General features: G+C 34.0%; 4 protein-coding genes across 10 annotated transcripts; 2 read left to right on the top strand and 2 right to left on the bottom strand.

The window, feature by feature from the left end:
- Window positions 1-569: 569 nt before the first annotated feature.
- LOC108335644 (methyl-CpG-binding domain-containing protein 13) lies at window positions 570-11,901 on the top strand. Of its 4 annotated transcripts, none has more exons than XM_017571705.2 (12): window positions 571-769; window positions 2,250-2,384; window positions 2,492-2,593; window positions 3,419-3,535; window positions 5,077-5,172; window positions 5,647-5,781; window positions 6,642-6,737; window positions 6,893-6,988; window positions 7,560-7,694; window positions 9,439-9,502; window positions 9,601-9,678; window positions 9,769-11,901. In XM_017571705.2, the coding sequence occupies exons 2-12, from the start codon at window positions 2,307-2,309 to the stop codon at window positions 11,742-11,744; spliced, it is 2,973 nt and encodes a 990-aa protein (XP_017427194.1). In that variant the 5' UTR covers window positions 571-769; window positions 2,250-2,306; the 3' UTR covers window positions 11,745-11,901. The 4 variants fall into 4 exon arrangements, with proteins under 4 accessions (XP_052725191.1, XP_052725190.1, XP_017427194.1 ...); XM_017571707.2 differs by having other exon boundaries at window positions 571-740; XM_052869231.1 differs by lacking the exon at window positions 7,560-7,694 and having other exon boundaries at window positions 570-740.
- Window positions 11,902-14,854: 2,953 nt separating this feature from the next.
- On the bottom strand, window positions 14,855-15,762 carry LOC108335438 (thaumatin-like protein 1). The gene has a single exon (XM_017571458.2). The coding sequence runs from the start codon at window positions 15,726-15,728 to the stop codon at window positions 15,000-15,002; it is 729 nt and encodes a 242-aa protein (XP_017426947.1). The 5' UTR covers window positions 15,729-15,762; the 3' UTR covers window positions 14,855-14,999.
- A 1,305-nt stretch (window positions 15,763-17,067) lies between these two features.
- Window positions 17,068-18,015, bottom strand: LOC108335492 (protein P21). Its single transcript, XM_017571515.2, has one exon. It carries the CDS (start codon window positions 17,971-17,973, stop codon window positions 17,296-17,298), a length of 678 nt encoding a protein of 225 aa, XP_017427004.1. The 5' UTR covers window positions 17,974-18,015; the 3' UTR covers window positions 17,068-17,295.
- Window positions 18,016-20,248: 2,233 nt separating this feature from the next.
- Window positions 20,249-22,266, top strand: LOC108334639 (heat stress transcription factor B-2b). Of its 4 annotated transcripts, none has more exons than XM_017570535.2 (3): window positions 20,249-20,446; window positions 20,699-20,984; window positions 21,075-22,266. In XM_017570535.2, the coding sequence occupies exons 2-3, from the start codon at window positions 20,733-20,735 to the stop codon at window positions 21,885-21,887; spliced, it is 1,065 nt and encodes a 354-aa protein (XP_017426024.2). In that variant the 5' UTR covers window positions 20,249-20,446; window positions 20,699-20,732; the 3' UTR covers window positions 21,888-22,266. The 4 variants fall into 4 exon arrangements, with proteins under 4 accessions (XP_017426024.2, XP_017426025.2, XP_017426020.2 ...); XM_017570536.2 differs by having other exon boundaries at window positions 20,716-20,984; XM_017570531.2 differs by having other exon boundaries at window positions 20,250-20,446; window positions 20,703-20,984.
- The last annotated feature ends 1,309 nt before the right edge of the window (window positions 22,267-23,575 follow it).

Below are 23,575 nucleotides of genomic sequence, written 5' to 3' on the forward strand. Positions count from 1 at the left end.
ATGTCTACATTTTTTACTATGCAGATAAAAAATAACCATACACAAATCTTTTAAAAATTAATTTATGTATTTAATCATTTTAATTTTTTAAGTCTTATAACACGTGGACCATAAGAATATGTGGATAACTTATCTTATTCAAAAACAGAAATAGATCTATTTATTGTGTTATACTATACATATGTTTAATAGGAAAAGGTTTAAACTATTTTTGTCCTTATCATTATAAACTACCATATTAATAATTTTATTCTTTAAACTTTATAACTATTTTTTATAATTATTTTTTGAAAATTTAATAGCATATTAAATTTTAATAGTAAATTAACTAATTAACTTTTATTTATTATCATAAGGTAAAGGTAAGTATTTGATCATTTATGAGGTACACCGGTCAAAGAGCTGTTGATAGCGTGTGAATCAACGAAGTTGCTTCGACAGAACAAACAATTACCATTCACTTTGTTTTAAGAAATATTTAAACATCTATATTAAATTGACAGAAAAACAGAAAATGACATTTTTTTACGGTAGGAGTGAGACTTGATATCTAGAGTCACTGTTGATGTATCTGTATTTTTTTGGTATCGTCTATTTATCGTATAAATTAGTTAAATCAGGACAATCCTCCTCGATCCCTAATCACCAATCACTCAACTCTGAAGTCTGAAGGTACTGAAAGTTGAGCTGTTGACTGTCTCAGCTTTGACAAGTCTCGGATCCAGAATCGATGGATTAGGGTAATCTATTACACGCTTCAAGCAAGAAGGTTTAGGATTTTGATACTGCGTTATGTTTTGTTCTCTGATTTTACTTTAACATGTTTATTCGAGCCAAAATGATGCATTTGTGAGGAGCATGAAAATCTTCTTTTACTCGCTATTCTACTGTGTTGATTACCATTATAGAGAGGCTAAACGAGAAACGAAAAATCGTTGTGTGCTGGTGACGTCGTCTTAGGTTCAAACGGCTAGAGTCGTCTTCAGTACCTTTATTTTATGCGAAATCAGCAATTTATTCAGACGATCCTGGTTTGATGCATCTTACATGCCGTAAGTTGTGGTGAATATGCACAAAACAGGTAGAAAATAGATAAAATGTTGATATATAAAGAGAGAGAGAGAGAGAGAGAGAGAGAGAGAGAGAGAGAGAGAGAGAGAGAGAGAGAGAGAGAGAGAGAGAGAGAGAGAGAGAGAGTTAGGACAGAGAGAGAAGCTAAGCACAGTCACAGAAACTGCATATTCACTTGGTGCTATGGACACGGCCATATTTTCAGAGCTGAGATGAAAAACAATAGCATGGATCTTAGGATTGTATAATCTGGGCGAGGAGCTGAACATTTACGATTAGCATACTCTTTAGTAAACTGTAATCTTTTAGTTTATGGCTATTTTTGTGTTTTGTGTGCACGTCCTGTAATAATGTTTTGAAAACAAAATTTAGGGATAATTTTCAAGAGGTGGACAAATATTTAGTTCTATTATCTATTTCATTACTCATAGACTTCAATTGGGGCCACTCATAACCCGTGTAATTTTTTCCACTAATCTTGAATTTGGTGGGGAATATGTTTTAAAATTTTCTCTCTTAATGTATGTGAAATTACTATTTTATAGTAGAGGAGAATGATACTAACATATTATATTGAGGTATTTATTTGTTGAGTTAAACATGTTTCTAATCCCTAAACTTGAACATAAAACTGAAAATCGTCTATGTCTCAAACTTTGATATATTTTAGTTTCTAAACTTAAAAATGAATGTATATAGTTATTTTAATCAATGTTGCTATTTTTTTCATGTGTTTTAAAGTTTGGGGACCAAATAGTATTAAACTTTGGAACAGAGATGAATTCTAATTTCATGTCAAAGTTTGGGGACCAAATAGTATTAAACTTTGGAACAGAGATGAATTCTAATTTCATGTCAAAGTTTAGGAGCTAAAAACATATTTAATCTTTATTTTTTTATAATCTTGTTTAATCTAGTCAATATGTCTCATGTTTAGATGCCACTTGGTTGTATCCTATCCGATCTTCCTTCTCTTTTTAATAATATGACTGTCTTTTTGTCTCTGGAAATGCAATCCTATATGGTAACTACTATCTTGGATGTCAAGCCACAACTTCTAATATGCGCTCTGATAGCATGTCCTCCTTGATTCAATGAATCAAGTTAGAATGAAATTTTTTGGTTTTGGTAAATGAGGGAATTACTTGTTAAAAGGAAGAATTTTTGGGCTTTGTCAGATGACACAAATTTGAAACTAAGCTGAAAGATTCTCTTAAATTACATCACGTTTGAGAATGGGTAAAGCTCAACATAAAATATCTGAAGCAACCAATAGACAGATCAGCAATAGCACAAAATGCAATTCCAAACAGGTAAGTGCAAAATTTTATTGAATTTATATTTTGTTCTTGGATGTTGTTTTCCAAATTTTAGCTAAACTCTTATCACTCACCCATTTGCTGATGTTTGATAATTTCAGACCGTACAGAAATCAGATGAACATCCTGAATGGTTACCTGATGGTTGGATTGTGGACTCCAAAACTCGAAAAAGTGGTGCACATATGGGATGTGGGTATAAGGTGGTAACAAAGTCTCTTTTTAAGTATGATTCAATATTACTTTTACAGACCTTGACAACTTTGATTAGGCCATCTTCTGTCTTTTTTGTGTCTATTTTCTATTCTTATATTTGACTGCAGTGAGTTCTTGTTCTTCCATAAACGTCAGTTGGTGTTAGTTAGTAGATAGGATTCCTAGCATTGGCAGCCTAAATCTATAACGTGCACCACTTCTTAGATTCACATTTGAAACATGAATAAAGATGTCCATTGAAGAATATGGAGTGGAAAGTTTTGGTTGAAAATGTGAATCAGGAGGATATTAGCTGGCAGCCCACAGGACCTTTAGCTGCTCAATGCTTGGATTGTTATTAGCAGGATTATCACAGGGTCAACAAAAAAATATATAGAATGTGTTAATTCTTAATTGCAGTTGTGTCTATTAGTATGTAGGACAATTGCAGTTTTGTTCTCCTGATCTGCCTGGCTAGTGATGAGCATTGGTTTGAACTAGTTTTTGGGACACACATTTCAATGTCGTATTCAAAATATTTATAATGGTTATATTCATTGGTAAAACAGTAAATACTACACTCTTCAATTGATGTGAACATATTATCATGTACCTCTTGATATTTTAATCTCTTGTTCTGTTTATTATTTGATGTATTAATTGCATTACAGCAATGTGGCTTTATCTTTTGTATGTTCACTCTCCTCTATTAATTACTTTTAAAATAGTAAAGTAAACCTTTTAGTAATATATGCAGGTGAGTCTGTTGTGCATATGTTCGTTGCCATAATGATGCATCTCATCATGCTGTAAATCTCTGTTTCTTTTTGCAGTGTTACATTGACCCAACTGGACGCAAATTCTACTCCAAGCCAGAGGTGTTACGTTATATTAAGACTATAAACATCAACAGTCACAGTTCCAAGAAGGAAAAGATGCGCAAAAGCAATGTTTGTATCTCTGTATCTCTCATCTCTATTTTTCTTTTTCATTCTTCTTTTGCTGCAAACTTCATAATCAAGCCTACAGTTTTTATTTTATCTTGTTATCATTTATTAAACTGTTGTAGTTCATGCACAATTGGTTATTCGCATAATTGGAATTTTGTGATTCATTAAGTTGTAGTTTCATGAGATTTAAAGATAATTAATTCAGGAGTTCTGTTTACTCTATCTTTGTGATTAAAGAATCAAGCTGTAACTTTAACTTGAAAATACAACCATAATAAACAAATTGTATATGCTAAGCTATGAAATGATGATGCAGTCTGCAATAAAACAAGTTCACTGAAGATGGAATACTTGCATTAAGGTCTACTTAAGTTTCTTGTTCACTCTTTTTTTGTGTCGTGCTCAGTTTGGATTGAGCTTCTTTGGTGATATTTTTGGTAAGACATTTTTAGTCCCAGTTTAGTTTGTTGACTTTCTTATATGCTTGTGACTTGTATCTAGTTGGTAGTCTGTCATTGGTGTCATCAATGCCTTGGTACTATCATTATCATCCTTGGTATTCTGAAACATGGCTATAACTAATTATTGTGGGTATTATAGCTGAAATTATTAATCAAAGGTTTCTTTAAATTCTCTTGTTGATTTCATGGATCTTGTTCATTGCTAGGTCTAGTGTTTATGACTTAACTGGAATATTAAATTTTTACTTGTTGAACCATCAATGCTCTATAAAGAAGTTACTCGTGGTTGTATTTCTGTTCAGCCTATAGATGTTGAAGCAATGCAAAAGTTTTCTTAAGTTTGTACTGACAAGCTTTTTGAATAAATACTATATACTACCCTTCTGATTGAAAATCCAAATTTAAATAATAAGTTGAATAGCTTATGATAGGTTCTTCTCACTTCTAAGTAATGATTAGGCAATGAAAATGCCTTGAATTTGAGAGTGTGGCATGCTAAAAGATTGAATAAACTATCTTTCGGGAATTCTTTCTTAATCACCTGCAGAGAGAAACACGCCTCTTGTAGAAATTGTTTTATGGTGTGAAATAAATATACTTCAATTAACATGATTTGTGGTTCCTACAGAAAGTCATGTAACATCATATCTTTACATGAATGCTTTTGACATCAAAACAATTGTTGCAGTACTATCCAAAATTATTAAAAAGAATAAAACTCGAGGTGCAGTCTATCTTAGGAATATGATTAGAACTTGGGAATCTGAGTTATCTTGACAAAATTGGTTTTCAATATGCAGTCTTTATAGTTTTGGAAATATTATTTTAGGATGCAGGTGAGAAGTCCACTGCTGAGGATTTACCACCTGAGCAGATAATAGATGTCAAGATTAGGAAGGGTAGCAATGGCTGTAGAATAAATCCAGTATTCTACCTTTTAAATTATTGTTCATGAAACTGAATATTGGTTAAATTTCTATTTTGTCTACTGAATACTATTAGGACTTCGAAATTACGAGTTACTGTGATAAAATTGTTGTCCAATATGCAGTTTTTATAATTTTCGAAATGTTATTTTAGGATGCAGTCGAGAAGTCCCAAGTTGAGGATTTACCACCTGGTTGGACAATAGAAGCCAAGGTTAGGAAGGGTGGTACTGGCAATAGGAAAGATCTGGTAAGAAATTTCATCAATATTTGGTAGATATATGCTTTGCTGTCCTCCACCCAAAAGAGGAAATTTTTTAACACAGGGCTTAAGATAAAACTTGAATTTGTTAAAATAATCCTAGAAAAATTATGGGAGTATACTTCCTTGTTTTTAGATGGAGTATTTTAGGAAATTATATTTTTGGAGTTGTTAAAATACTGTCAGACGTGTAGCATGCTAAAATAGTCCTAGAAACAAGTGGGAGAAGAGTAACAGCCCCCCTTTGTTACATTTGAAACAAAATAAAATGTATATTTATGATTTATATGATCATTCATTTCTGTCAACTCTAGTTTTTTAAATTGTATTTCTTCTTTTGGGAGGTGGTTAGCAAATCAAATCTCATTTGGTTTTTTACGTCAGATTGTAATCTATTGTAGTTGATAGTTTTCTAAATGTTTAGTACTTGTGTAAATTATGATTGGGTTATACTTTCAACAGTTTTATATAGATCCGGTGAGTGGATATGTATTTCGCTCCAAGAAGGATGCACTACGCTATGTTAAGTCTGGTGATATAAGTTCGTGTGCGATTAAACCGTACAAGCAACAAATCCAAGATGAAGACAAAGTATCTGTAAGGCTTGTGTGCTCAATATGAATTATACTATCTGACAATGGTAGCTTATATCAAGTATGACTAACTTCCATTGGTTCTAACTGTTAACTGTTAAAAGATAAAAGGAAAGAAAACTCTGTCAATCACATGGACTTAGCACTTGTTTTGATAGCAATCTGATTAATAGATAAGTCTAATATTCATGAACTGACAGTGTAAAATAGTTTTTCATTGTCATCCAATCGTAAATGATTGCTGGTATGACTTTGAAAGTAATTTTGTAAAAATCAACGAACTTACCATACATGGTGGATTGTGATATGACTGTACGAAATCATTTTACACTGTCAGTGCATAGGTTTTTCTCTACTAAGTCTATGCCCCTGAAAAAGTAAATAGGTGTATTTATTTTCAAAATCCCGGTAATTACATGCATTACTGCATTGTTAATTTTTATATTCAATACAACGTGCTCTTGCCTATTACATTTGCAGTTTCTATACTATTTTTCAGTGGGTTATTCTATAGATGTATGATGGTTACTGGTTCAGAATATAGAGATTAACTAAAATATTCCTTCTCCACCTTTGGATCAATGTATCCATTCCAGGTTCAACAAGGGCAAGAAAGATCAAAATAATCTCTTAACTAGGAATTTAAGAGCTTACCCTCTCACACACGAAACAAAATGACTACCTAACTGCCTTCACTTACATTCTCTGCCTTTATTTCTATCAAGCTATCTAATTAACCACTCTAGCAGCATTCCTAACAAGGCCTATTCTGACTATTAGGGCTGGCCTATTTGATTCTTAAGGTCCATTTGATAATCTTGTTTCCGAATATGCACTCCTTATAATTTTGGAAATTTATTTTAGAATGCAGATGCGAAGTCCACTATACAGGATTTACCACCTGGGCAGATGACAGAAGTCAAAATTAGGAAGGGCAGTAATGACAAAAGGATAGATCCGGTATTGTACATTTTAAAATATTGTTCGTGAAATTGATCATTGGATTGGATGAGTTTCTATTTTGTCCATTGAATACTATTAGAACTTGGAAATTGAGTTATTGTGATAAAACTGTTTTTCAATATGCAGTTTTTATAGTTTTGAAAATATTTTAGGATTGGGTCGAGAAGTCCCAAGTTGAGGATTTACCACCTGGGTGGATAACAGAAGCCAAGATTAGGAAGGGTGGTAGTGGCAAGAAGAAAGATCTGGTATGAATTCATTGATATTTGACAGATATATGCTTTGCTGTCCCTCTCCACCCAAAAGGGGAAAATTTTCAACACTGAACTTTCTAATATACTCTTATGTGTTTTATAAAGATTATGCCATCATGGAAAGACTTGGATTCGTTAAAATAACCCTATAAAACAAATGGTAGTATATTAGCACCCGCTCAACTAGTATTGTTCTCTGTGTTTTAGATGTAGTGTTTTGGGAAATTACAACTTGGACTTATTAAAATACTCCCAAAGGTTTATCATGCTAACAAACTCCTACAAAACAAGTATGAGTATATTAACACTCCCATTTGAAATAAAACACACGGATATTTATGTATATATAATCTTGCTCTCTGGCTCATTTCTGTCAAATCTAGTTTTCTTTTTCGTATTTCTTCTTTTGGGAGGTGGTTAGCGAATAGTGTAATATACTGCATTTAATATACTGCATTTAATATCCAGTTTGGTTTATTACATCATAGTGTAATATACTGCATTTAATAGTTTTCCAGATGTTCAAATACTTATGTAAATTATGATTGGTTCATACTTTCAACAGTTTTATTTAGATCCAGTGAGTGGATATGTATTTCGGTCCAAGAAGGATGCACTGCGCTATGTTAATTCTGGCGATATAGATAAGTGCGTGCTTAAACCTTATAAAAGAGGAATCCAAGATGAAGACGGAATAAGTGTAAGGCTTGTCTACTTAATATGAATTTCTATCTTACAATGGTAGCTTTTAGTAACTGTTAAAAGATTAAGAGAAAGGAAATTTCTGTAAATCTCATTGGACTAGGTTGAACAAGCTGCAATATAAGCAAGTTTGAGTTGTTGTCAAAATTCTGATAACTGCATACTTATTAATTTCTATATTCAACAGAACGTGCCTTGAATGCTTTTTGCACTTTCTATATTATCTTTCAATGGCATTCTAATGATATATGATGGTATGTGATAGATACTGGTTCACAATGCGGAGATTAACTGAAAAAAAAAAAATTATTTAAGTTCCTTCTCCAACTTTGGATCAATGGTACGTGATTTAGGGTCAATCAACAAGTGGAAGGATGATAAAAGAAATTATTTACTCTCTAGGAATTTGAGAAGCTACTCTATCCAACCCTAGACAAAATGACTACTTAACTGCTTCCCATTAATTTCTCTACCTTTATTCAGAACAAGGCAACTAATTAACCACTACAGCAGCTTTACTAACACTTCCCAACTATCAGAGCTGACCCACTTGATTCCTAGGGCTCATTTGATGTAAACTTTATTAATTGGAGGCCCTGTTCCTAACAATATACCTAACAACCCTCCTAAAAGAAATAGGTAAATAAGTAAAAGATTCATCGTGTCCACAATATGTGGAAAGTTATCTTTGGGTTGACATTCTTGCCCACTCATTTATCTCTCAATCGTGCTATATCTCAATTTGTCTTCAAATGCTTGATTGATGGGTCAGAAGAACTCAGCAGCCTGCCCATCACTTGGTACTCGAATATAATGGGGTATGTTTCATTAATTTTTTTCCCAACCTTATTCTTCCCAGGAAATCACTGCACTCTATTTTTCCTCCACTTGTTCTCTGCTGTTGACAGATTAGGTTCCATCATATTGTTAATGTATTTTTTTTCCCGACTTTTCCTTCCACGTGATTGGTTTCTTCTCCAACACCTCCATGGTTCTAAATCTTGATCTTCAAACCTTAATTAATGCTTCTATTTTTGGAACTTGATTCTAATCCCAAATCCTGGACCCGAACTAGCAGGTCCAAATCATACTTGTGTTGGTGTTATATCTCTTTATAGAGTTAGGGTTGTAACTCTTTCCAGAGCTAGTTTTGTTGTTAAATGTTGTTCAAACTGAACGGTTGTAATCTAGGGCTATAATTATGTAATCCATGACGTTAATACCTACGATAATATTCAACTATCTTTGAGTGTATGTGTGAATTAAGCTTGTGTACTTGAGTTCTGTATAGAGATCTGTGAGTGTGTGTGTGTTCAGTGCCTAGTTGGGAGATAAAGACGTGGAGTGGACTTCGGTGCCTAGCTAGAAGACAGAGTCGGTGGAGGGGTAAAAGAATCTGGAAGAGGTGAAGGCTATAACAATTGCAATTTTTTATGCAATCACCTTTTGAAAACTTTACCCCATTATTGTCTTAGGATTGCTTGTGTCCGAAGTTCCACCATTAGTACCAATGTAGGCTTCTCCTTCCGGTGCTAAGCATTTTTTGTAGTATGGTCTCCCAATAAATCATATATATATATATATATATATATATATATATATATATATATATATATATATATATATATATATATATATATATATATATATATTTATTTATTTATTTATTTATTTATATTTTAATTTGGGAAATCAAACTGAGAAAAAATTATTAATCTCGTTTTGTTTTTTGTTCAATCTAGCCATCATCTATTGGCAAAAGGCAGAAACTAACGCAGTCTGCAGCAAATCAACAGTTTTCTGTAGGTAAGAAATCACAAAACAATTATATTTTAGAATTAGCTGATTTTTTATTCTTCAAGGTTATCCAAATAACAATGATAAGTATTATTCCATTCTACAAGGTCAACCTGATGTGAAGAGCCAATCGTTAGAGCATGCAACTGCACACACTCCCGGAATGATGAAAACATTTGATTCAGGTAGTTTAGCGCTAATAAAAGGTATATTGTTGAAAGAATCAGAAAAATAAGTTCTGTGATGAAGATGAATTTTTTACTTATATTGTGCAGATGATATGCTAGAAAAGAATCACAGCAACAGTAGTTTATCCAAAACCAAGGAGTCCAATGTGGCTCGCCGTTTTTCACGGAGACTTTCTCGGGCTGAACCTGACCAATTGACCTACGTGGCCAATGAACAGGCTCTTCAAGTTCCTAAAAGAAAGTTGGGAAAAAGTGTAAGTATTTTAGACACTGATTTGACAAATAAATCATCTCAGCAGCTGAGTGGTGTACTGGAAATTAAGCGTTCATATAAAGAGCAAGGAGAAGTGCTATTGAACTCAACAAAATCCAGAACCAAGGAAGAGAAACAAACTTTTTGTCGTTCTTCAAAAAGATTAGCTGGATTTCAACCCAAGCTGATGAGCAACTCTAGTTCCCAAAAAACATCTTATAAAAGTAAAAAGTTTAAAGGTGATGTCAAAGCAACCTTGCAGCAAAGTGATGGTCAGCCAGTTACGGAGTTTGCAGATCATGCATCAATAAATGGAGAGTCGTCAAATAAAGGCAGAAAACTTCCCGAAACCACACCCATAACTAGCAATCAACTGAAGAAATTTGATGGCGAAGAAATAAATAACGATGAGAAATCAGAACTTGATCATTCCTTTGCATTTCATTATTCTTGGTCTGACCCATGCTTGGAATTTGCAATTCAAACCCTCACAGGTGCATTACCAGTTGAAGATTCAACTGACAATGGACAAACCAGGGTTTCTGAAACTGATACATCTCCCAAAAATAAGTTGGTTGAGAATGTTACAGGAAGCAGCGGTGACAAAACCTCACGTGTAAATTCAAAGCAATCCAAGAACAAAAAAGAGCTTACAGTGTCAAGGCGGTTGTCAAAGCGACTTGCTGGCAATGAACCCGAGGTACTTCCTACTGAAAAAGCTGCCGAATTCGCCCCTCAAAAGTCCTGCAATGACAAACTGGCTGCTACTGCGAATTTAACTAATGGAGTGTGTGGGTATCATCCTGACAGGGAAGAATCCGAACTTGTTGTCCAGTCATCTGACAGGTTGAAAACATTATGTGGTGAATCATTGATCAAGAGTGAGAAGTCATATGATGCTCAAACGGTTCCCAATGAACAAATGCAGAGGTATGAAGATGAAAATGCCGATGATGAAAGATCGTATTCACAGTTCCCCACACCTTTTGGGGACTCCTGGTCGGATCCTTGCCTAGAATTTGCAATTAAGACTCTTTCAGGTGCTTTGCCAGTTGACGCACCAGCTGCGGACATTTTACCTGTTACTCCTGATGTTAGTGATCCCCCATATAAGGAGTCACTTCAGAGTATGGAGCAGAAGAGCATCAATGCAGAAACTCATGATAATCCCTACCAATCCCAGACCAAGAAAGAGTTTAATACTGTTTGCCACACATCAAAACAAGACCTGAACCAGCCCGAGGTGACAACCTACTCCACATCTTTTGGAAATGATCCAAAATTTGCAACTAGAGAGTCTTACAAGAATGAAGACAGTATAACCAGGAATTCTAACGAAAGAGAACCCCAACGTATTAAATCTGGGAACGCACTAGAAATTGATATAAACAAAACAATTCTTGAAGAAGAGCCACAACCTGAAACAATAAACTACGATAATTCTGACAGAGAATTCGGTGCTTCATTTATGGATTCTTGGTCAGATCCATGCCTAGAATTTGCATTTAATACTCTTTCAGGCTCAATACCAGTAGAGGAAAATATAACAATTCAAGCATGTTTCCAGGAACGTGCCCATAGCCATGGCCAAAGAGGGGGTTTCTCGACAGTCCCTGATTTTGGATTTTCCAGCATTTCTCATAGTGGTATCTCATTTCACAATAATATAGGGGAGGAATCCAAGTCAGTTCAACAGTCATCAGCGAGTTCTTCTTTCCTCCCCCAGGAAAAACAGGGCCTGGACGCTTTCTTCGGGGTTGATCCTCAAGAACAATATTTTCAGAATAATAATAATTTTCAGAGAAAGTGAGTTCGCAAAACATTGCTGGCTATCCCAAGTATAATACTTAACGACTGTACCTGTGTGAACATCTATATCAATATCATCATTATGCATCGTATTCTGCATCTATCCCAACTGTGTTTGTGTGAACATCTATATCAATGTCATCATTATCTTCCGTGCATGCTAATAGTGATTGTTGTATCAATTAAAAACGTCCTATCTCTGTTGAATTTTAATTAGTCAACCGTTTTACAATTACAATACACGAAAATTAAATTTGACAAAATAAATTGGGGAAAAATTTTGCATTGTTTGAGGTTTTTTTTAGTTCAAATAAAAATTAATTAAGAACAATTAAATACTTACATGATTAGTACTAAATGTTTTTCTTGAGACAAATGCAAATTAAATGTATGAAAAATTTATATATGAAGGGATGTTATGTTTTTTAATTAAATTCATACTTACTATTATTACCATGTGCAAATTCCAAATTTTGAAAACGAGCTCAATATAGGATCAATAAAATATAGATAATCTTAAATTTCAATTTCTCTAAAGAAATGAAGGAATTATATTAATTTGTAGTGCTAATATATCAGCATGCAAAACAATGCATATGTTAAATATTTGTTTTTCGTAACTAAAGTTTATAATACACAAATACTTTTAAATATCTAAATTGTATTATAATTAAAATCAATAATGAATTAAGATTTATGAAAAAAAGTAATTATATTATAATACAAGATTATATTTAACTATCAAAAAACTTTATTTAGAAAATACGAGAAAGGCCTTGAAATGATATTGATAAAAAGAGCTCGTAAAAATGTTTCCATTGAGAAAAATTATTCTCAAGCACTACAACTATTCGAATCTATATACAGAAAGTATATAAATACTAAAAAAATTAAAATATATTTAACAGTGTAGAAAGTTAAAAATAAGAAATATTTAATAGTGTAGAAAGTAAAAAATAAAAATATTTAAATGTTTGTTTTCTCTTGTAAAACTGTATACTTCATTTTTATATAATAAAAAACTTAGACTCATATTTAATTTTCAACAAGTTATTTGTGGTAACGGTCAAAGAATTTATTATAAATTTTGGTAGCAAGAGATATTTTGATTCTACTAATCAAACTCATAGTTGTACCTTTTAAAACCATAATACCTTTTAAAACGTATGAAAGAAACAAAAGAGAAAGTATATGTTGAAAAAAATGAAATTTCCATTTAGAAAATAATAGTGAAAGATTGTTCCTAACACGAAATCTATATATACCTGACAAAGTCTTATTTATCATTACTGTGTGCTTATGCTAATAAATTAAGTGCAAACTGTTGTGATATATATAATAGTATTCTTCCACGCCACAAAAGTATTATCGTTCTCATTCATTGAATTGAAAGTCTTCGGATAATAACTGTACCCCATCATTATTATTGACGCCTATAATTTTTCTTTTTCTTTTAAAAAAAAAAGTTAATCCGAAAATGAGCTACCCAATCACAACACAACAAAACAACACCCTCGTTGACTTGACCTACTTTACTTAACTATTAAAGTTACCACACCTACTATTGTCTACATACATTTCATCCCACCCAACTTCTTTCTTTTATAACTTCAAATTTTAATTTAATTACATAATTTACAATATTGAAATATTATATTTAAAATCTTCATCGTATCACGTCAACATATGCATATTTCTTTATCCTACGTTAAAACATCGGATAAATTTTTAAAAAACATCGGATTGGCATAAAATACCTTTAATTAATTAATTCTCATGATCCGGCTGCTTCTTTATGCAAGTGTGTAATTTTTTAAACCTCACTTGATGATAAAACGTATTATATTTATAAGATATATTAAAATAAATCAACATGACCTCATGCACTGACTGCAGCTAAAGGATTGGCTCCCAGTTATTCTAGCACATACCACATTCAAATCCAATGTTAATCATATAAATGTCATCATTAAAAGAAAAGGAATATCATTACTTTGTTATAATTACGAGAAAATAAGTAAAAAAGGGAGCCATATCTACATCATTAAACTGAGAGACACTGCATTAACTAATTTTTATGTACTAATTAGTGTTAATATTATAGCCATCAATGATTATCAGAAATAGCCGTCCATTTTTCATGAACAAGAAAAGCATAATGTGAAAGAAGGTAATAAAAACGAGAAAAAAAAATCATATCAAACCGAATAAATCCAAAACAAATTTAAATACATGAACAAATTGCACTGAGGATAACAAGTTAGAATTTTATACACTCGAATTAATTCAAATTTATATTTTATATTTATCAATTTATGAATATAATTTAAATTTACTTTTAATATAATATTAATTTATTAAAATTTAATGATAAATGATATAAAATCAAAATTACAATTATTTTGATTTAAATATTCACTATATTTATATAATATACTGTATGACCGGACGTCACTATATATCAAAGGAAAAACGGATGATCCAATCTAATAGATTTTCATGACAAAACCAAAACAAGCTTAAATACCCGTCTGACTTGTCTATGAAGAGCGATTGAAAGGTCTATACAAAAACATTTTCATTAAAAAGACATTAAGAAATGTAAGAAATAGGTTTACATGTAAATATTAATTAGTCTAGTGAGCCGAGGTTGGATTGTAATTAAAGACTTGACTAATCTTAGGCTCACTTTAAAAATTGTAAATAAAGATAAAAGATAGGTGATCATATTTACTGTATATTTAAAATTATTGCTTTGATTTCGTACGGATTATTTACGGACTTAAGCATAGGAATACTGTTGACAAACAAAAATACATTTACCCAAACGGATTTGAAAAGAAAATTGTGAAAGTGTTTGAAGTTATTGATGCTACCTCCAATACATATAATTTATTTAAAATAAAATAATGTTTTTATTTAATTAAAAAATAAGGCTTAGTATAAATTCAAAATCTGAAAAATCCTATCATTTCACAATCTGAATAATGTGAATCCGATTAATTATAAATTATATAAATTAAATGGTAAATATATGAATTTTAAAATATTAATTTTGAGGCAGTGAATCTAAAGGAACATGCAGAAAGGCAGAATAGAAAGTTGGGCAAGTTAGAAAATTGAGTTACAGAGATTTCATTTGTGAATTTGATGACAGTACAAAGTTTATTGATGATAAAAATGAAGTTTTAAAGGAAACTCCATTTCCATGTGGGTAGACCCATCGAAGGATCTACAGAGAGTTGGTACGGTTATTTCAGTATTGATTAGTGGTATTATCAGGAAGCATGTGAAGAGGAAGAAGAGGTTCCCCGAGAGGACAGAAGAGAACCCTGTAATTAGAGCCAGCAGGGCAAGTAAATGTGCTTGTAGGGTCATCCTGAGGGTAACTGTAAGCATCACGGCACCTCTCCTTGAAGAACTTAGAGTAGCTTGTCGGCCCACAGCTTCCTTGCCCATTCGTGCAGCAATACTCGTTCGTCTTAAACACAGTGCATGGGTTGTTGCATCCACCTTGGGCCCTTAATGGGCCAGGGCACTGCCCATTAATGTCTGCAGTGCAACTGATTCTATGACACCCACCGTTCACGGGGTAGAAGTCCATCGGGATGTTGAAACCATCCACCAGGGAGATGTCGTAGAAGTCCATATTGTTGAATTGGTTCAGGGCGAACTCCGCCAGGGTGTTCGGAGGGACGCCCCAGCCCTGGCAGTTCAGGCCGCCGGTGCAGTCACCGGTCTGGCACCGCCCGCGCCCACTGCCGTCGAAGTTGCACCCGGTGCGGCCCCATATGCGGGCCATGGCAGTGCCCGGGTTCACCCACAGGTTCCACGTCTGCCCGCGATCCAGGCGCCGCCCGCCGCCGGGGCTGGCTGCTGCCCACACCGTGTATGGGCAGTTGTTGACGATCTCGAAGTTTGCAGCGGTGGCGAGAGATAATGAGGCAAGGATGAAAAGGGAGCAAAGTGAGTGTGAGTGAGGCATGTTTATGTGTTGAGTGTGGATTCGAGAAATGGTGTTTGAGGTTTATATAGAGTTACGGTTTTGTGTAGAGTGAACGCAAATGAATTAAGAGGGAAAATATCGCTTTTAAATGAATAGTGTTTGTGGAAAATTAGTGACAAAGCTTTGGGGCGGCTATCCATCTTACTCAAGTTTTGATGAGCCTTCACCTTTTTCTTTCTTCTTCTTCCTTATCTCTGTCAAACTTTATTTCTTTTTGCTCTTCATATATATCTATTCTGTGTATTTGGGTCAAACAGAACACTTACATCCGAATTCAATCAAATATTTCGATAAAATAGTGATGGCTACGTGTGCCAGCTAATTTTAAGATGTTTTAATCACTAAAAAACTTTGTGAAAATAAATTAGTAAAATCAAGTGCCCTTTAAAAAGTCCAATTAAGGCCTACGCTTTAAAATTGGGCAATAGACATTGCATTTAGAAACTAGTTTTTATTGTTAAACGTTTTTCCTTATATATAATCAAAGTCTCTTAAATAATGAGTAATTAACACATTTTTTTTTCAGGTATTTGAGTGGCTATGGATGTGCGGATACTAGATAGGATTATAATAGCATTTAATTTGGAAATATTAGATATTCAAGAATATTATTTTTAAATTACATTTATTAACTACAAAAGGTCACAATTGATAAAACTTGTAAGAGAAACTTATAATAAAAGCTAACCAACATACATCTTATCAATACATAATTAAGTCTATTATTTAAATAATAATGATTTATGTCATTTAAATAAGTTTAAAGTAGAGGAAATTACAATTTACTCAATTGTATATAAATATGTTCGTTTCATCATTTTACATTTATTAATCACTTAAACCGGTAATTTTAACTGATTTTAACAACTTTTTTACCAGGAAAGAAACTTTGTACAGAAACCTCAATTTCATTTCGACGTCGCTGTTCAATCTTAGCTTTTTAATTACTTTTGTCAAATATTGGGAAAATATTTTCAACATAAACAATGGACGACAGCGGAAAACTATTTGGTTTATATTAATGAAACTCACAAGTCGTCGTCGATGATATAATTCCCATGTTTTCATACCCAGAGGTGGATCAGTGCATCCCATCACAAAATGTTCATGATGATTTTCATTTATCAATAAAAAAAAATGTTTATATATTATAAATACAATCTTTTAAATTAGATATATTACAATTACTAGTTTTTTAATTTTAATAAATTCGTATTAAAATATGAGTTTTATTAATAATGAACTTATTCAACTAAAACTGGATATATAAAAGAAAAAAACAACATTGATTTGATTTTTGTTTCGAAATACCATCTTGCCATCATAACAATAACTGGAAGCTTGTTTACTGTCATGAGAGTTATTATGTAAAGTATTATGGGACAAACAAAGAGCACCACATCCCATGAGACAGAGATCCGCGCCCCGATAACATTTTATTTGTTGTCATAATACATCTATCAAAGTATACAATAACACAATACGAATCATTGAAAAAAAAAGTTACACAAAAAAATATATAATAAAGCAGTGAAGAGATGATGGATTAAGGGCAAAAGACAACCCTATAATCGGATCCTCCCCTGCAAGTGAATGTGCTGGTGGCATCATCCATAGGGTAACTGTATGCATCTGGGCACTTCTCCTTGAAATACTTCGAATAATCGGTGGGACCGCACCCCGAAGAACCGGAGGTACAACAGTACTCCGTCGTATTGAAAACCGTGCATGGGTTGTTACAACCGCCAGGAGCCTGCAGCTGAGTGGGGCAATCTCCGATGACGTCGGCGGCGCATTTTACGCTGCTGCAGTTATATGTCGGGTTCAACTGAACCGGAAGGTTGAAACCATCTACCAGGGAGATGTCGTAGAAGTCGAGGTTGTTGTACTGGTTCAGCGCGAATTCCACCAGCGTGTTTGGGGGTGTACCGTAAGTGTTGTTGCACACGAGAAGACCGTCGCAGTCGCCGGTTAAGCAACTACCGCGTCCCGCGTTGTCGAAGGTGCAGTTTGTTCGCCCCCAAATGCGTCCTCCCGTGGTGCCGTTCGCCACGTCGATGCTCCATGACTCGTTAGGGTTCAGCCGTACGCCGCCACCGGGCACGGCGGCGGCCCATACCGTAAAGTTGCAATTATTTGTGACGTTGAAGGTCGCTGCCTGGGCTGCGACGGTGCAGCTTATGGCGACGAAGAGAAACAACGAGAGGCTTTTGGTGACTGCCATTGTTGTTATTGATGTTTGTTAAAATGGGTAAGAGGTTTTGTGATTGTGTCCATCATTTTTATAGTAAGGTTGATTTCAGGAAAGCAACAGGATTTTTGAAAAATTCATGTGGTGATGTCATGTATGTAGAAGATTAAAATTGTGGACATTGAAGACTAGTTGAACATTTTGAAATCAAAAAATAACTGAACATGAAGAAAATTGTTGGTACTTACCAAATTAAGTCACGTTAACAAATTGAAGCGTGTTTTAAATTTGAGCCGTGATTGTGGAAAGCCATGTAATTTGAATCTTTGAATAAATTGCAAGTTTAACGGTTCCTTTTCATAATACATAGTAAAACATTAATATACTTGATTTTCTGGTTGTCTTTTCATATGAAAGTGTCTGGAATGGTGTTGATTAATCTAAGATATGATTACGAAAAGGAAATGGAAAAACAAATTTGCATTACACGAAGAATCGAAAAAGATAAAGGTTTATGATTTTTGGTTCACCGTCACAATGAATGTTGAAAATGGAAATACGCAAATATGAAATCGTGCCAAACTAATTTCAACACGAAAGAAGTAACTTATGTTCTTACGACATAAGAAGAGTCTGCAAAAATAATAATAGATAAAAGCTACAAAAGTCATTTACACCAAAGAGTTTAATTTTCAAATCGAGCCATCGATTCATCTACGACATGTTGCTCCTTGTAGATATGATATTACAACATCATTTTCCTTCTTAAAAAATAATCCAAATGGACGGGGTTAAAAATTCTCGAAGTCAAAAGTCACGTTCCATTTTATATTTTTTAGAGCTGAAGGTTGAAAAAAAAAATTAATACAGGTACGAATAAAATAAGAAAGTCAATTAAAAAATGAGCGAAAGTTTTGAAAATCTTTTCTTAAATACTCAACATTTCTTTCATCTTGATCTTCTAGAGTTGGTAAATCTTGAAATTTCTTCGCTTATTTACTTGCGTGTAGATGAGAGATTTGAAAATTCCAATATTCTTATTTTTCTACGACAAACCATGGCCTCCAGTACACTAAAAGCAGGCCCGAGAGTCTTGGGTTTACCGATTGCAGCCACATAATAAGAAATATGGGCCGTATGTAGCGGAAGCGATCTAGGCCCATCTTATGTCACTACCTATTTCATCTTCATACCGTTTTTTTTGTTTTTTTTTCTACTAAAACTATTTTCCCTTCTGTATAATAAATAAATAAATAAAAACTCCATTACTTTAAAATAAAAAATTGTTTTTTCTCTGTTGTCATATTTGCATCCACCTTGCATTTTCATACTTGAAAGTACAGCAGTGAGAAGAAAAAGAAAGAAGCGTAAATATTATGGGCGAATGTGTGAGAATGAGGCCCAAACTTACAAATCTTTTTGTTTCATCTTTCTACACCCTCAATTTTCTTAAACACCTACAGTACATTATAATTTTTTTATGATTTAAAATCAATATAAATACCTCAAACCTTTAAAATGTAAACAAGACATTTTAAAAAATAAGGTAGGTAAATTGATTTTATCTTATTGGAAAAATTGATTCAGATGACCACTTTTTTCACATATTAAAAAATCCAAATTAGTACATTAGATCGTTAACGATAAAAGATAAGATTGAGCAATTAATATTATCAAAAAAATAAAATAGAATCAGTATAGAAATAGTCATCTCTTGATAGACAGATATATTTTTATTTAATACATTTTCTCTCACTTTTAATGATTTCAGTTTAATAATGTTTTTAGAGATAAGATAATGTAATATTTGGTCAAAACATCCTGTGAACCACAAGTATCTTTAATAATTGAGAATCCAATAGTTGATACAGTATTCTCTAAACTATTTTATTTTGATTGAGAACTGTTACAATGCACACTGAAAAGAAAATCCTTGGACGGCGATTTGAATCGAAAGAAAAAAAAAAACACAAAGCAGCTGGGGATGAGAGTGATGTGGGCCATGTCGTTATTATAAACATTGGAACACGTGTTAAACAGATAAGGCACGATAACGTTGGACAAAAGTAATAAACAGTAGAAAAATAAAAAGAAATAAAACGAGAAAGGAATGAAGGACAAGGAAGGTTCTGGAAAGTGGACAAAGCAACGGTTGAAAGCCATGTTCGGATGAATCAGCGGCTGATTACAGCTCCAACCAAGTAAACCATGGCCATCCTCTTCTAGCGTCTTCTTTTCTCACTCCTATTTCTCGTGGGCCCCACCTATTTTTTTTATTTTTTTCCTTTTCCAATTATTTCCCTTTCATTCTCGAACCCACGAACGCCCCCTTTTTTCTTTCTTCCTCCCCATCAATTTACTCCCATCCGAAACTTCTAGAAACAACAAGAACCTACCATCTCTCTCGCTTTCTCTCTCAACCGTGAATTTTTCCGCTTCCGGCGGTCTTTCTCCTACTCTGTTGGCCGCTGAATATTGTTTTCAATATTACACAGATCAAATCAAGGTAACCAAATAATATCTCGATAATAATTATTCCTTCATTAATATTATTTTCTTTCACCTGGATAATATCAAGAGGAATCGGGTTTGGATAAGGTTAGATAGGTTCCAGTTCTAGACTTTCTCGTAGATGTATGTAGTTTACCTTGTCCAGATAACTGTGTAGTTGGTAAGTAGTAAATTGATGCATTTAGAACAACTAGTTTATTTTAGAAGCCGGTTATGAGCTTAGCAGAGAAGTGATTAGGGAGCTTAGCCAGGTTTCAGTTCCAGATCTGGTAGCGGAGCGGATGATGACGCCATTACCGGTGGAGCAAACCGGTGAATCAGCGCCGGCGGAGTCACAGAGATCTATTCCGACGCCGTTTCTGACGAAGACGTACCAGCTCGTGGATGATCCCTCCGCGGATGACCTAATTTCCTGGAACGAAGATGGCACGAGTTTCATCGTTTGGCGGCCTGCGGAATTCGCACGTGATTTGCTTCCGAAGTACTTCAAACACAACAACTTTTCCAGTTTTGTCCGTCAGCTAAACACCTATGTAACCACTCCGCGCGAGCTCGTTTTATTATTCTCTATTATCGAATATTTTAAAGATAAATTACCGGTGTTTGTGTGTTGTTATGTGCAGGGATTTCGGAAGGTTGTCCCTGACCGTTGGGAATTCGCTAACGACTGTTTCCGGCGAGGTGAGAGAACTCTGCTCCGGGACATACAACGCCGGAAAATATTACCGGTGCCACCAACTGCGCAACCTGCAGTGGCCACAGCCAATACTGTGACGGTTGCTGTGGCGGCACCGGCGATCAGAACGGTGTCTCCGACGACTTCCGGCGACGAACAGGTACTATCCTCGAACTCATCTCCGATTGCTGGAAATAATAATAATACAGTGCACCGCACCACGAGTTGCACCACTACGCCCGAGCTGTTAGAAGAAAATGAAAGGCTTAGAAAAGAGAACATGCAACTGAATCACGAGTTGAGTCAATTGAAGAGTTTGTGTAATAACATACTCGCTTTGATGACCAATTACGCTTCTGGTTTTAGCCGTCAGCAGTTAGAATCGTCCACTAGTGCTGTGAGGACCGTGCCGGTGCCGGAAGGGAAGGCTCTGGAGCTTTTGCCTGCGAAGCATGTTTCGTCAGCTGATGACGCCATGCATGGTGGCGCTGCCGGCTTAGGGCCGTGTACGAATGCGAATGCAGCGGAGGCAGAGGTTCCCAAGCTGTTTGGGGTTTCTATTGGGTTAAAACGGTGTAGGACAGAGTGCGAGGCCGAACCGGAGGTAGAAGAACAGAATCAAATGCAAACGCGAGCTCAGGCACAAACACAGACACAGTCCTCTCAAGAACCAGATGGCGGGCCAGATGTGAAATCTGAACCGCTTGATGGGGATGAGTCGGATGATCAGGATCCTCGGTGGCTGGAGCTTGGGAAATAATGCCCTTTCCTTCTTAAGCTCTGCTATTTTGGTAAAATGACATGAGGCACGTGACTTGGGTGGCCACATTGTTCACATTAGAGACATACATTAAGGTAGCGCTACCATTGGGCCGGCACGTGATTTGACCTTGTTTGTTGTGGAAGCTGCTCCACATGGAGTCAATAGTTTCAAAGTCAACTTCCTTGAGCACCAAACTTCTTTATCTTGAGAAATAAATGTTCTTTGAGCCATTGTTGTAAATCTTTAATGAACATTTGTAAAACCTAATGGCAGTCCCCTAAGCATTCACGTCTCCTTTTTTCTTTTTTAAGAAAATTTTATGCGATAGAGCACCATATGTATATACATATAATATAAAAAAATTCGAATTTATTCATGTATTGTGTATTGTGATGTTCTATCATTAGGACTGGATTGTAAACTTTGTAATTATGGAATGTTAGGTAGTCTTTCAAATTGCTTTTTAGCGGAGGAGTGTTGTTGCCTCTCATAAGTCCAATTATATTGTATGTTAATTAAATATCACACTTTTAGTTAAAGTTTGTTGAAATATTTATGTATTATTGTTGGATTTGACAATTGGGAATAAGATTCAATTACAATATATCATTAATTGATGAGTCTTAAGAAGAATACCAAACATAAATACACTTTATCATATCTATATTTCCTTTCCTCCATTAATGGTTATTTTAACTTTCTGATTTAAAAGATTTGTTCGTGGTAACCTGACTCACTTAAGACTTATAAAGACTTTATAAAAATGGAATACAATATTTTATTTATACGTTAAAGATTTGTTCGTTGTAATGTGATTGCAAAATTTATTTACAAGAATTTTCCACACATTTTTGTGAAGTGAGAAGTTGTGAGAAAATTACTACATTAATTTATAATATTTTAAAATTGAATTGTCAGTTAAAAAATGCAAGTACGCGATTTAATAATTGATTAGAAAAATAGTATTTAAAAGTTTAGTGAATAATGAAACTAACACTTTTTATAGGAAAAAAAATATTTTTGCTGTTTGAAATGTTTAGAAACTCTTGATCACTCTGTAATTGAAACAATCTGTACAAACTTCTACCATGAAACATTGACGGATGTTGTGCACATTACCTCTTTTGTTTGTGGTGTTCTGGATTATATCACGTCTTCAATCCAAAAGCTTGACATGATAATTGGGCCCTAATGTATTTCTTGCACAATAGCTTGGTTCCCGGAAACTTCTATTAGCACCCCCAGATACTTTTTCTCTCAATCTCTTGAGGATATTAAAAAGTTCTAAAATATTCCAACTTCATTTCGAAATGGATTTTCAAATCACCACCGTTATTTTATGCCAAATCAGCACGGATTAACATGACTTAACTTTCAGTCCAGTGGACGAGTCAACTTTTAATTTGAGTCAGTTCAAATAAGTCAGGCTAAATTTATAGTCAGCTTAGATTAGATATTGAGATGTTTTAGTGTCATCTGAAAGTCTATATGAATAAACTTTTTAAATCTATGAATATCTGTGAAATTTTAATTTTTTATTTTTTGAATAAATTTCAAATTAATTATTTTAATTATTTGAAACAGTTTTTTTAAAAAAATTAATTTCATTTTTTTAATTCTCTCGTCTAAATTAGTCCTTTTACTTCAAACAATTTTAAATTTCTTAAATAAATAAAAAAGTTATT

The sequence above is a fragment of the Vigna angularis genome, chromosome 10 (assembly GCF_016808095.1).
Source record: "Vigna angularis cultivar LongXiaoDou No.4 chromosome 10, ASM1680809v1, whole genome shotgun sequence".
Lineage (NCBI taxonomy): Eukaryota > Viridiplantae > Streptophyta > Magnoliopsida > Fabales > Fabaceae > Vigna > Vigna angularis.